Here is a 14960-nt window from a genome sequence, read left to right as displayed (position 1 = left end):
TACATCAACACAGTGGAAAATTATTCAGCAATAAAAAGAAAGAGCTATCAAGCCTTGAAAGGACATGGAGAGAACTTCAATGCGTATTACTAAGTGAGAGAAGACAATCTGAAAAAGCTACATACTTTATGATAACAGCTGTTTGACACTCTGCAAAAGGAGAAAAAGCATAAAGACAGTAAAAAGATCAGTGGTTGCAAGGGTGAAGGGGATGAACAGGCTGAACACAGATGACTTTTAAATTTCAGGGCAATGAAAATACACTGTATGATGCTACAATGACGGATACATGCCATTTTACATTTGCCCAAGCCCATAGAATGCACAACATGAAGAGGGAACCCTTGTGTAGGGTTACTCACTTGTAAGCATGGAGGTTAATCAATTGTAACAAAGGTACCACTCTGGTGGAGGATCTGATAATGAGGGAGGCTCCTCATGAGAGGAGGCAGGGGGTATATGGGAAGTCTCTCTACCTCCCTCTCAATTTTGCTGTGAATCTAAAACTTCTCTAAAAAAATTAATTTAAAAAAATCTACATAGCAAATTTTCCCCAGAGTCATTTATAGCAACTACCCATTAAATGAAAATGAGTGCTCTGACATAGAATTTTATCAGAATTCAGGCTCTAATAAACAGGCCTTCATTTTCCCTCACAGTGAAGTGTCCTTTCACCAACCAAAACCCAAAATCTCCATTCTGCCCAGCATCCCAGGCTCCCCGGCTTGCCTGAAGGCTTCTCTTCTGAAGTTATGTCACTTCTCCCTCTCAAACAGGACCAGGATTGGTGTCATCAGCATGCAAACTGGGGACATAGCTCCATTCTGAGAAAGTCCCATTAACCCTTATATGCTCCAGTTATCATCACATTTCTGTGAACTAATATGGAGTGATTCCCAGGATATACTGTACATACTTTTGAAGGACAAAAGAGTATGTACAGGATGCTACTTGTACAAGAATGGAGATGCTTAAACAAGTATATCCTTAATTTTGCAGAAAGAAACATGACGGATAAACTAGAAACGAACGAGGTTCATTAACAACCCTCAAGGGTGGAAATCGGAAGGGATTACAGGAGGAAGGGGTAGTGACACTTTCAGGGACAGCTTTGACTTTTGAAATTGTGCTGACACTTCACATACGCAACATGAAATAAATGAGTGAGGAAACCTAATTTTACTCCGTATGAATTAAACATAATTAACCGAAGGGGAAATAATGTAAATAACTTTTCAACACGGTATTTTTACTCTCTACCCTCAGTCTAAAGACATAAATACTCTAAATATTAAACTCTGGTTAGAAAGTGGATTTATCACAGTGGTACACACAAGTCATTTGAAACGTTTTCTCCATTACTAGAGGATTGAGCAAATGAGTAAATATACTGCAAATAAGACATCTACAGAATGGGAGAGAGTGAAAGTGAATCCTGTGGTGATGAACTGGAAACAGTTATTTGTATGAAATCATGGTTTCCAATATATAAATACAGACCTTGACATAAATATGTGTGTGTAAATACATAGTCTAATTTTTTTACCTCCCTATTTCTTAGCTGTGTGCAGCACAAGGGCCTAGAAGGAGAGACACCCCAGGAACAATGAGCATCCTGAGCACTCAGATGTTGGTTCCTAAGCACCATTCCCCACTGAGGGAACTGGAGGCATCTACCTCTGACTGTGGTGGAGTCAGTGGTACTGCACTACGAGCCCTTCTTCACCCAGTATATATGACATATCTTTCAGAAGCTGATCGACAAGTAGTGACAGATCGCTCTGGGAGCCCAATGACTGTTCCAGCTTTCTTTCCCAGGTGTTTTCTAGGCTGGGGTGTATGGCAGGGAGCCCAAAATACAACACAGTGGTCTTGCTGATGCCCAGAGATGAGAGCTCAGGGAGGCCGTGTGGCTAGAATTTGCAGGACAGGGACCCAGAAGAGGAGAGCGCCTCTCAGGCAAAGGGCTCCAATAATCTACAAGGGCTTCCCTTAAGCTTTAAGCTGGGGTAACTGCCATTTCACAGGCAATTATCAAAGAAAGAACAACAGGGAGCTCTGGCCTGAACAACTCCTGGTGTTCACATCATGACCAGCGGGAACCAAGAAAATACACAGAAGACCCGGGCATTTCGTGTAGACATCAGAAACTTTTAAAACAAGCCTCAAAAGGGTTGGGCAGATCCTCCAGAAGAGTAACTGCCTGCCAGAACAAAACAATGCTTTAAGAAAGACACCCAGTAAAGGCTATCCTATCTGTACAAAAGCAAAACCAATTTACAGATATTTCATATAATTCAAGAGGAGAAAACTTCCAGAGATTTACAGTTGAGAGATAACAAGTATATAATATTTTAAATATTTCAAATGAGTAAGTTATATTGTAATTTAATGTAGTAATCATGTTGGCTTTACTTTTATTTTAGAAAATGTGAATACACTGACTACCTCCATCTCTAAACTCTTATTCTGCCCCCAAAAGTCCTAAGTTACTCGCATGGAAATTCTAATCAGGAGGTTTCCAGGAACCTTAAACCTCAAGATACTCCCAAATGGTAGTGGCCTTCGAGTCTAGCATTCACCCAAACGATGCTCTCACTGAACAAAATATTTGTACAACTGTGAGTTGCAGAGTTGTCTGCAGGATCATTCATCCATCACACAAGAAAAGAGGGCACTTTTAATGTGTGTTAAGACACACAACACAGCCTGCACGGGCCACGTGTCTAACATCTTCCTGTGAAGCTCGAGGAAGCTGAGTCCGGCTTCCGCAGCTGCAGGTGAGGGGCCAGGTCCCAGGAAATAGACGTTGTCAAGCAGACAAGTAAAAGGAACAGAGCCTGAACCAGGGCTCAGAACACTGCAGCCACTCTGCACCCAGCTTTCATATGGCTCTGGAGCTACAGTCTACTTTTTTCTAAAGCATCATAAAAATTTAAAAAAAAAATTTAGTAACATATGACAGAGACTGCAAGAGGCCCACAAAGCCTAAAATACCTGGCTCTTTACTGAAAAGGTTTGCCTAACCCTAGTCTAGGCTAACTCTGGCTCCCATGGGACCCTCTCAGAAAGCAAACTGTGCTGCTAAATATAAATTGCCAGAGGCAAACTGATGTAAATTTTACTTTTTCTAATTTTTTCAGCTCTGGCCTTCTAGCGGCTAGACCAATACTGAACCTGACCCAGGGTCATGGGTTGAATTACACTCCTCTAGCCTCGTGAAAGAGGGGACAACTGCATGGAAGACCTCTTCTGGCTTCTAGTGCCTTCTAATGTCCCCTCCCCATTAAGGGCAGCATGACCTAACTGGGCAGGCCTGGACAGGGGACAGGGGGAGAAAGGCCAAGAGCAGTTGCCTCTTCTTCACCCTATAAGCCATGTATATACATACTGTATCAAAACACAAAGCATACTTTACTTAACCACGACACTTTGCCAATGACACTACATTAGCAACCAAAATTTTTCAATTCTTCATCCCAGGAACTATCTGTTAACTGCCTTCAATGACTAGGCACTGTGCTGGTGCTGGGCTCCTGCCCCAATTCCACAGAGTGAGCTTATCTGTACAAGAAGCAGACTGGTAACAAACAACTAAAAAATAAATTCAGGAACTGAGAAGATGAAGCTAAAATAGGAAAATGTGACAGTGAGGGGAAGTGGAGATGCCCGTTTTGGCTAAAATGACACAGTCACAACTCTGTAAGGAGATGACATTTGAGCAGAGGCCTTTCCAAGCAGAGGAAACGCTGAGCACAGTGAGTCTGAGCAGAGATGAGCTCTGTCTAGCAGGGAAATGAGGGCTGTGAGGCCAAGCGCGATGGACAAGGGGGAGAAGGGGGAGAGCCGGTGGGAAAAGGCGAGGTAGCCAGAGCAGGAGACTTTACACATTTGGTATCAGCTTCCCCATAAATAACTACAAATTTAGTGGAATCATCCTGCAGTCTCAGGTCAGAAGCCTGAAACTTGGCAGGGCTGCGTTCCTGAGGTACCAGAGAATGAGCTCCCTTGCCTTGCCGGCTTCTGGAAGTTGTGCACGTTCCTCGGCTCAGAGCTTATTCTCTGCACTGCTGTCATTTCTTCCCTCATAGTAGTTTTTCTAATTCTCATTCCTCTTTCCAACTTCTAATCCTCCTGCCTCCCTCTTACACAGACCTTTGTCTATACATTCACCCGACTGGGTAACCCAAGATAAGCTCTTCGTTTCAGGATCTCTGACTTACATGTATCTGTGATGTTCCTTCTGTACTGTAAGATCACATATTCATAGGTTCTGGGGATTAAGACACAGCCAGCCTCAGGGGGCATTATTCAGCCCACCACACTTTACTTCTGAGGATTATTTGGAGTAGGAAGTGTGAAGTGATTATTTTTTAAGATTTCTTGGGCTACACTATGGGGAGTGTGCCTCAGCGGGGCAACAGTGGAAGCAGAGAGATGAGTCAGCAAGTTATCACTAATACATACTTCCTATTTTTAAAAAAGAAGATATCTAAGGGCATAAAATATTATTTAGGTAGTAATTTTTTTTAATGGAAAAACAAGGTCAGAAATGAAGTAGCCACAGCCAATACTTATTACTTCCACAAAAAGAGTAATCTAAGCCATTTTTAATGGCATCTCTGGTATGTTCAAGTGGAGAAATTAAAAGTATAATATTAAACGTTGACATCAGGAGAGAAGAAGGGACTGAAATCAATAATCTAAGCTTCCACCTTAAGAAGCTAGAAAATGAGAAGTAAATTAAACCCAAAGCATACAGAGGAAAGAAAATTATTACCTAATTAATGACATTAAATGAAACAGAAAAATGGGGAAAAATAATAACAATGGAATCAAAGCTGGTTCTTTGAAACAATCAAAAAACTAATCAATGTTTTGCCAGAATTTTTAAGAAAAGTGACACAAGTTATCAATATCAAAAATGAAAGAGGAGATATCAAAATAGATTCAATAGACACTAAAAGGATAAGGGAATATTATGAACAATTTTATGTCAATAAATTTAAAAAATTGGATAAAACAGATAATTTCCTTAAATGACATAATTTATCAAAATGTAAAAAGAAATGGATAACATGAATAGTCTTCTATCTACTAAAGAGATTAAAATCTTACTTAAAAATCTTCCCACAAAGAAAACTCCTAGATCAGATGGCTCTGTTGGTGTATTTTACTGAACAAACAAGTAAGAAATATTACCAATTCTACACAGGTTTGTCCAGCAAAACAGAAGAAACAGAACTGGAACATTTTCCAATTCATTTTGAGACCAGTAATACCTTGACACCAAAAACAGAGAAATGACAAGAAAATTAAAAACCAATTTCCCTTACAAACAAAGTGCAAAATTCATCAACAAAACATTGACAAATTAAATCCGGCAATACATAAAAACTGTAATACATCATGACCAAGAAGGGTATATTCCAGGAATACAAGGTTGATTAATATTTGAAAATCAATCAATTCACCATATTAAGAGACTGAGAAAGAAAAACCATATAATCATCTTAATACATACAAAAAAATTTTGGGTAAAATTCAACACCAATTCATGATTAAAAAAACAAACAAAAGAACTCAGCAAACTGGGAATAGAAACTTTTTCACCCAAGTCAAGTATATTGATGAAAAATCTACAGCTAAATTACACTTAATAGCGAAAGACTGAATGCATCCCCGTAAGGTTGAAGAAAAGGCAAGGATGGACATTTTCACCACTTTTATTCAACACCGTAATAAGGGCCTAATTTTAAGAGAAGAATAAAACAAAAGGCCAACAGAATGGAAAGGAAGAAGTAAATCTGTCCTTATTTGCACATAACTTGACCATCTACCTAGAAAATACCAAGGAATCTACAAATGTGATTCCTAGAACTAAAAAGTGAGTTTAATACGGTTGCAAGATACAAAGTCAATACACAAAAATCAATCACATTTCCACATGCTAGCAATGACAATCAGGAGTCTAAATTAAGAAAGGCTACTTTACCGTGTAATCAAAAAATAGGCAATATTTAGGACTAAATTTAGTCAAGTATGTTCAAGGCTTCTACAGAGTAATTGAGACAATAAAGAGCAGAGAGAGCCTGGGCAGAAATCACACATATATACGGCCAACCGACTTTTTAGAAAGGCCCTAAGATAATTCAGTGGAGGAAGAGTTACTCTTTAATAAATGGTGAAAGAAGTGGACATACGTATGAATTAAAAAAAAAAAACCCTGAAGAATAATAAAAAATCTATTTGGTCTTTCTCACTGTATCCTTGGCACAGAGCTTTTAAAACCCTCGGATTTTCCTGAGTGATGGAGGTATATTCTATTTTCATTTATAATGAGCCTCTCACAACCATAGCTGGGTTTATGTTAATGAGATGGCTACTGGAGGGCCCGTTAACAGTTTAAGGATGAAGGTTGGTCACCAGACTGACCAAGTCATGATAAGAGGTTGGAACTTTAATCCCTACCCCTCAATCTCTGGTGAGAGTAGAGGGAGCAGGGACGGACCACTAATGGCCAATGATTTAATCAATCATGCCTATGTAATGAAACCTCAGTAAAATCCACTAACAATTGGGTTCAAGAAGTTTCCCGGGTCGGGGGGAGGGTGTAGATAGAGCGGTAGAGCGCTTGCTTAGCAGGCACGAGGTCCTGGGTCCAACCCTTGGAACCTCCTCTAGTAAATAAATAAGTAAATCATACAACATGTGGCCATTAAGGTCGGCTTCTTTCACTTAGACTGCTTGTCAGGTCCATTCATTCAGAGTGCTGTGAAGCACTCTGTTCCTGAAAAGGATGAAAATATTCTTTTTTTTTTTTAATGAAGTTTAACTAGTCTTTGTACCTAGCTAGCATTACTTGGTAAAACATTCCCTCAATGCATTTCCAAAATTATGACCTTGCAAATTCGAACACGTTTCTGAAATAAATTTCCTTGCAAGAGTAGAATACACTAAACTTCCAAAATTATTAATAACACTAATTAAGGAAAACAGGGAGTAAAGAAAAGGGGTCTGGAAACTGGAACAAATGCTCAGTCTGCAACCTCAAGTCTCACTCTAGTTGTGCGACCTAAGGAACTGCCTTCACCTTTAAATACTTTCTTATTTGAGAGAGAGCGCACTGCCCTTCCCTCCCTGCAAGGTGGCTGTTCAGGTAACATGAGGTAACAGTACCTAGCACAGTACCTGACCCGAAGTGTTCAGAAATAGTTTGCTTCCTTCATTCAACACGAAAGACACACTCACGTGAAGGTTAAGATGTAAGGGAGCCTATCTATACTTCCACAAGTCTCCGTCAGCACAAAATATGACAGGTAGTTTGGTTCTAATATAAAAACAACACCCACCCACCCCATTCCACGAACGCTTCTGAGGGATCTGGAGCCAGACAAGGGAGCCTGCATGCGCTCCTGCAAGAACTCCTTCGGGGCCACTGAGCACTAAAGCAGCAACTGGAAGAGTCCAGTCACTGTGCTAAAACGTCTGGATGCCTTTATGCTAGTACCGGAGCTCACGCGCGGTAAAAGGGGAAAAAAGTCCAATTAGGCCCAACTCCAAATGACCCCTGAAGAAATCAAGACAGGAATGCCGACTTATCCTTCCTGAAACGCGAACGGTACCACACCAACACCCATTAAGAAACCTCAAGATTCAAACACTCCACGCCAACACTGGTGCCGCTCATGCTGCTTAGAAAGGCTGCGCAGGAGAGCAGCCCTGGCAGCACGGAAGGGGCTGAAGCAAAGCCGGCCGCGGCAAACGCAGGCGAGGGGGACAAACAAGATGACGATTTCGGGGCTGTGCACACACGCCGCTGCCGACCGCTTTGCAGACCACGGCCCCGCCGCGAGCATCTTGAAGGACTTCGCGGCTTCACAGTCCCGACGTCAAGGGAAGGCCGCGAGGGGAGCGCCCGGGGGTCGGGGCCCTGTTACCGTCCTGCGGGTCCCTGGCGGCCAGGGTCCCGGCCTCCACCTCCACTCCCCGCGCCCAGCGAGGGCCGGCCGGGAAGCGCCCCGAGCAACGCCCCAGCGCGAGCAGCCCGGCCCCGCCCGAGACCCCCGGTGCGCGGACGGCGGGGCAGCCCGCTGGGGGCCGGGCCGGGCTCGGGGCCGCGGCCGGGGCCGGGGCCGGGGGCCGACGCCGCAGCTGCGTCTGACGAGGCCAGGCGGGGAGCCGCGCGGGCGGGCGCGGCCGGCCGGCGGGGCAGGGACACTCACCACACCACGCAGCTGGAGCCCTCGCCGAAGTACCAGGTTGCTGGAGCGCCGCCGACGTCGAACAGCTGCCCGCGGACCATCACACGGGGCCGCGTCCACCACCGCCAGGTTGGCTGCCGGGCGGCCGCCGCTCGGCCCACGCCGCGCCTCCCAGAGGAACAGCGCCGCCGCCGCCGCCGCCGCCGCCGCCGCCGCCGCCGCCGCCGCCGCCGCCGCCGCCGCCGCCGCCGCCGCCGCCGCCGCCGCCCGGGAGAGCCCCAGAGCCGAGCCGCCCGCGAACCATCTCGGGGCCGCACCGCTGCCGCCGCCGCATTCGGCACGAAGCTCCGCGGCAGCCGCTCGGTCAGCGCCGCGCTTCCCGGAGGGACTTCGCTGCCGCCGCTGCAGCCGCTTCAGCCGCCTGGAGGGAGAAGGGCCGGCGCCGCTCAGGAGAACCGCAGAGACGTCTGCCCCTCGGAAAGGCTGCCGCGTGACTGCCTGGCAATCTGACCTTCGGGTGGGCGGAGGGAGGGCGCCGGGGCGTGGCCTGGAAGCGTGTGCGCGGATTGGCTGTCGTGTCTCTGGGGGCGGGTCTGGTGGCCCCTCGGATTTGTAGTCTTTTTGCCCATCAGGATTTTTTTTTTTTGAAGGGGGGGTAGTGATTTGTTTTATTTTTACAGTGATCACCTATCAAATTGTTTTACTTTGATATTATAGCCCCAAACTGGAGTACAATTGGAGCCGCCCGCGAACCATCTCGGGGCCGCACCGCTGCCGCCGCCGCGTTCGGCACGAAGCTCCGCGGCAGCCGCTTGGCCCACGCCGCGCCTCCCAGAGGGACAGCGCCGCCGCCGCCGCCGCCGCCGCCGCCGCCGCCGCCCGGGAGAGCCCCAGAGCCGAGCCGCCGGCTGCTCGGACCGGCTGCCGCCTGCCTGCCTGCCTGCCTGCCCACCCGCCTACCTGAGGGACTGACCGAACGGGTGGGCGGAGGGAGGGGCGCGCGCCCCGGAGGGCGACAGGGGTGGGGCCAGGGAGCGCGCGCGGGCGGATTGGCTCCCATGGCCCGGGGGCGGGGCTGCGCGCTCAAGGCGGAGACACCTGTGTAAACTAGCCTTCACCCAAATTTGTCACCTCATAGAAAGGGAACAGTGCTTCCTAACAAATATGACCCACTTCACAAGAACAGCTCGCCCAGCAGGGGCAGCATGGGGAGAGATGTCTGAATTTCCCACGTCTGGGTAGGAACTGGGATCAAGGCTAAGAGGAGTGGAAGCCTCAGTCACCCTCCTTGGGGGCTGGCAGAGACCCCAAGTTATCAGACCAAGGGAACTGACCCGCTCATAAGGCTGAGATGAGCGAACAATCCAGGGACAGGAGCCGAGCAGGGAAGCAGATCACGGCTGTCTCCCAGAACTCCCTTGTTCCCCTCCCAGTCTGCCCAGCCCTCCTCATAGAGTGTCCTGACCCACCTCTCCAGCCCTTCCTCCTGACCCTACCTCAGACGTTCTAATCCTTCGTGGACACGCCCTGGCTCTTTCTTACCCCTGCTTCCCCTGTCGCCAGTGCATCTTTCTCCAGGTTCTGGGTTCTGATTCCTTCCCTGGGACCTGGGCAGGGTCAGGACAGCAGAGACTCCCTGAGGATGGCCTGTATACCACACCAGCATGCAAAGCTGTGGCCACAGGGTTACACAGGTGGCATGGTCCTCTACTTGGCCCTGCAAAGAACTTGAAGAAATGACCTCACGCCAGGGCCCTCTCTCCATCTCCGACACACACACACACACACACACACACACCCGTAGGTCGACCTCACAGGTCCTCCTCCACTGCTCTGCTTCCTCCTGTCCACCTGAGCAGCACCCAACTGCTCCCAGTCCTCCTTGACTCTTCTGTGAAGGAGAGTTTTCTGCACATTTTCACCTTTGCCACCTCCCTGTCCAGCTGAGCCTCCACCAGAGAAATGGACTCAGTTTCCAGGCTCAGACAGAGAAGCTGCCACCCCCCTTGTGGGTGTCACCCCACTGTGTCTATGCCTAGAGCAGCACACGTGGCAGGCACTGGGGAAAATGTGGTGGGTGACAGACAGAGCCTGGACCCTAATTTCCCTGGTGGGACTTAGACCTGTGACTACTCTGCTTTCAGGAGCTTCAAGGTGAAATGGGCTAACTAACACGTCCTTCTCTCAGGGCCCTCAGCGAAGGATGGCAATCATCACGTACCTACACGAGTTAGTGGCTATTATCTGCTCCACACATTGCAGTCTTTTAGAATGAAGCTGACCAAAGGCTGGTTCTTTCATGATCCCTTGTGCTACCGAGGAGACCCTCAGAAGTGCGAATTACACACACGAGGGTACGCCACTGGGCCCAGAGTGGCTTCCTTAGAACCAGCTGGGGCATTCAGATCACATCCCATGTAATGCTTTCACTTCTCCTTCCCCTGAATGCAGGCTTCTTTAAGAGCCAGCACTTTTTAACAGGAAGGTTTCAACCATACACAAAAACAGAAAAATGCAATAGAAACAGTAGAGCCAACACCTACATATCAGACAATGTTAACATTTTCCCATATTTGCTTCAGCTCATTTTTTAAATAAACACTTTATTGAGACATTCACATAGCATATAATCCCCCCCCCCATTTTAAGTGTATAATTTCATGGCTTTCAGCATAGTCATAGATTTTGTCATCATCGTCACAATAAATATTACAACATTTTCATTACCTCCAAAAGAAACCCCACATCCTTTAGCTATTATGCCCTGTCTCCATGTCCATGCCCCAACAACCACTAATCCTCTTACTGTCTCTGTAGGTTTCCCTATTCTGGACTGCCACATGAATGCAATCATACAACATGTGGCCATTAAGGTCGGCTTCTTTCACTTAGACTGCTTGTCAGGTCCATTCATTCAGAGTGCTGTGAAGCACTCTGTTCCTGAAAAGGATGAAAATATTCTTTTTTTTTTTTTAATGAAGTTTAACTAGTCTTTGTACCTAGCTAGCATTACTTGGTAAAACATTCCCTCAATGCATTTCCAAAATTATGACCTTGCAAATTCGAACACGTTTCTGAAATAAATTTCCTTGCAAGAGTAGAATACACTAAACTTCCAAAATTATTAATAACACTAATTAAGGAAAACAGGGAGTAAAGAAAAGGGGTCTGGAAACTGGAACAAATGCTCAGTCTGCAACCTCAAGTCTCACTCTAGTTGTGCGACCTAAGGAACTGCCTTCACCTTTAAATACTTTCTTATTTGAGAGAGAGCGCACTGCCCTTCCCTCCCTGCAAGGTGGCTGTTCAGGTAACATGAGGTAACAGTACCTAGCACAGTACCTGACCCGAAGTGTTCAGAAATAGTTTGCTTCCTTCATTCAACACGAAAGACACACTCACGTGAAGGTTAAGATGTAAGGGAGCCTATCTATACTTCCACAAGTCTCCGTCAGCACAAAATATGACAGGTAGTTTGGTTCTAATATAAAAACAACACCCACCCACCCCATTCCACGAACGCTTCTGAGGGATCTGGAGCCAGACAAGGGAGCCTGCATGCGCTCCTGCAAGAACTCCTTCGGGGCCACTGAGCACTAAAGCAGCAACTGGAAGAGTCCAGTCACTGTGCTAAAACGTCTGGATGCCTTTATGCTAGTACCGGAGCTCACGCGCGGTAAAAGGGGAAAAAAGTCCAATTAGGCCCAACTCCAAATGACCCCTGAAGAAATCAAGACAGGAATGCCGACTTATCCTTCCTGAAACGCGAACGGTACCACACCAACACCCATTAAGAAACCTCAAGATTCAAACACTCCACGCCAACACTGGTGCCGCTCATGCTGCTTAGAAAGGCTGCGCAGGAGAGCAGCCCTGGCAGCACGGAAGGGGCTGAAGCAAAGCCGGCCGCGGCAAACGCAGGCGAGGGGGACAAACAAGATGACGATTTCGGGGCTGTGCACACACGCCGCTGCCGACCGCTTTGCAGACCACGGCCCCGCCGCGAGCATCTTGAAGGACTTCGCGGCTTCACAGTCCCGACGTCAAGGGAAGGCCGCGAGGGGAGCGCCCGGGGGTCGGGGCCCTGTTACCGTCCTGCGGGTCCCTGGCGGCCAGGGTCCCGGCCTCCACCTCCACTCCCCGCGCCCAGCGAGGGCCGGCCGGGAAGCGCCCCGAGCAACGCCCCAGCGCGAGCAGCCCGGCCCCGCCCGAGACCCCCGGTGCGCGGACGGCGGGGCAGCCCGCTGGGGGCCGGGCCGGGCTCGGGGCCGCGGCCGGGGCCGGGGGCTGACGCCGCAGCTGCGTCTGCCGAGGCCAGGCGGGGGGCCGCGCGGGCGGGCGCGGCCGGCCGGCGGGGCAGGGACACTCACCACACCACGCAGCTGGAGCCCTCGCCGAAGTACCAGGTTGCTGGAGCGCCGCCGACGTCGAACAGCTGCCCGCGGACCATCACACGGGGCCGCGTCCACCACCGCCAGGTTGGCTGCCGGGCGGCCGCCGCTCGGCCCACGCCGCGCCTCCCAGAGGAACAGCGCCGCCGCCGCCGCCGCCGCCGCCGCCGCCGCCGCCGCCGCCGCCGCCGCCGCCGCCGCCGCCGCCGCCGCCGCCGCCGCCCGGGAGAGCCCCAGAGCCGAGCCGCCCGCGAACCATCTCGGGGCCGCACCGCTGCCGCCGCCGCATTCGGCACGAAGCTCCGCGGCAGCCGCTCGGTCAGCGCCGCGCTTCCCGGAGGGACTTCGCTGCCGCCGCTGCAGCCGCTTCAGCCGCCTGGAGGGAGAAGGGCCGGCGCCGCTCAGGAGAACCGCAGAGACGTCTGCCCCTCGGAAAGGCTGCCGCGTGACTGCCTGGCAATCTGACCTTCGGGTGGGCGGAGGGAGGGCGCCGGGGCGTGGCCTGGAAGCGTGTGTGCGGATTGGCTGTCGTGTCTCTGGGGGCGGGTCTTGTGGCCCCTTGGATTTGTAGTCTTTTTGCCTATCAGGATTTTTTTTTTGAAGGGGGGGGTAGTGATTTGTTTTATTTTTACAGTGATCACCTATCAAATTGTTTTACTTTGATATTATAGCCCCAAACTGGAGTACATTTGTCCTAGACAGACAGTGGTCTAAGAACTTCAGTTCTTGAGTCCTACCACCTGAAAAAATGAAGTAGAAAACTCTGGCTCCTAATGCTCCTAATGCCGGCCCAAGTTCACCGGAGGCACTTCTCCAGGTCAGTCAACTCCCTGCAGGCAGGTGCAGTATGGTCAGGAAGAGAGGGTGGGGCGGCTGCAGAGAGGGGGGCAGCGGGAGGCGGGGGCAGCCCAGGCAAGCCTGTGGATTTCCTCCCATTGTGCCCCTCAGCCTGCTCTGGGTGCGCCCTCTGCTGCCTCAGGGTGGCAATTGGCATCACTCCAGGTGGGTCGACTCCTAGGAGGCTTCCTCTATTCGACAGACAGGGAGACAGACAAATAAATACACAGACATACACACTATCCTTTTCCTCTATTTAGAAACAGACATATATCCTAACCTCCTCCTCCAACTCAATTAGATATGTAGACAGATACATACAAAGACAGACAGACACACACACGTCTCCCCTACTCCTCAGGTAGGTAGAGAGACACACTAAACTCCTCCTCCATTAGATAATAGATAGACAAACTTAATAGACTCTTTCTCCTCCTCCATTAGATAGATAGTCAGTGAGATAGACGGATAAACACACTAGCCTCTACCTTCTCCTTTTAGAGAGAGAGACACACATAGCCAGACACACGGGCCTCCTCCTTCTTCCCCATTAGATATAGATAGAGACGGACTCACAGACACACATACAGACAGACACACTAGTCTCCTCCTCCTCTGACAGAGAGAGAGACACTCTAGCCTCCTCCTACACTCGATTAGATATAGTTACATACATAGATATCTGATAGATAGAGAGACAGACATATTAGCCTACTCCTCCTCCATTAGAGTGCATACATTGAGAGATAGACACACACACATTAGCCTCCTCCATATTTAGTTACAGATACATAGACCCGCACGCACGCACACACACACATGCCTTCTCCTCCTCCTCAATTAGGTAGGTAGGTAGATAGGCACTCTAACGTCGTCATCCAACGGACAGACAGATAGATAAAAAGACATACTAGCCAGACTCTAGGCCTCCACTACATAGATAGATAGATAGATTGATAGATAGACAGATAGATAGATAGATAGATACATAGAAAGATAGACAGACAGATAGGCAAAGAGAGAGACATTATAGTCGCCTCTTCCTCCGTTAGATAAACAGACAGACACACACATAGACTAGCCTCTGCCATCCTCCAATAGATAGGCAGTCAGGCAGGCTGTCAGACAGACAGACACACTAGAGCCGGGGTGCGGTGCCGGGACGGGGTTCGGCGGCAGCGACCGAGAATAGGGTGCCCCTCGCGAGTCAGAGGATTTTCTCCCATGTCCCTAGCTGCCTTGCCTGGGGGCGCCCTCTGCTCCCTCAAGTTTGCAAAACTCAAGCATTTGAAGTCAGCCTGCTCCTGGGAGCGGGCGAGGTAAGGTCAGGGAAAGAGGTCAGCAGCAGAGGAGGAGGTGGCACAGCAGCTAAGGGGGATGCCTCCGCGAATTGGTCATTTTCTTCCCATCTCCCCCTCTCCAGGACTCGGGGCGGCCTCTGCTACCCCAGGCTTGAGGGATTTAAGTCTCCTTCTCAGCAAGGTCCTGGGAGGCTGGTGAGGTTAGTTCAGGGGACAGGGATGTCGCT

General features: G+C 49.2%; 1 protein-coding gene across 1 annotated transcript in view; it reads right to left on the bottom strand.

Annotated features, from left to right (window-relative positions):
- Window positions 1–12970, bottom strand: part of LOC140690495 (uncharacterized) — a 76863-nt gene extending 63893 nt beyond the window's left edge. The window contains exons 1-2 of the mRNA XM_072952332.1: window positions 12575–12970; window positions 8226–8625 (exon numbers count right to left, since the gene is read on the bottom strand). Of these exons, the coding sequence (XP_072808433.1) occupies window positions 8226–8625; window positions 12575–12654 (480 nt within the window). The 5' untranslated portion in view covers window positions 12655–12970. The remainder of the gene's footprint in view (window positions 1–8225; window positions 8626–12574) is intronic.
- Window positions 12971–14960: the final 1990 nt, after the last annotated feature.

This window comes from Vicugna pacos, chromosome 30 (assembly GCF_048564905.1).
Source record: "Vicugna pacos chromosome 30, VicPac4, whole genome shotgun sequence".
In the NCBI taxonomy this organism is placed as follows: Eukaryota; Metazoa; Chordata; class Mammalia; order Artiodactyla; family Camelidae; genus Vicugna; species Vicugna pacos.
The sequence above is the reverse complement of the archived record's forward strand: the minus strand, read 5'-3'. Positions and strand labels throughout refer to the sequence as shown.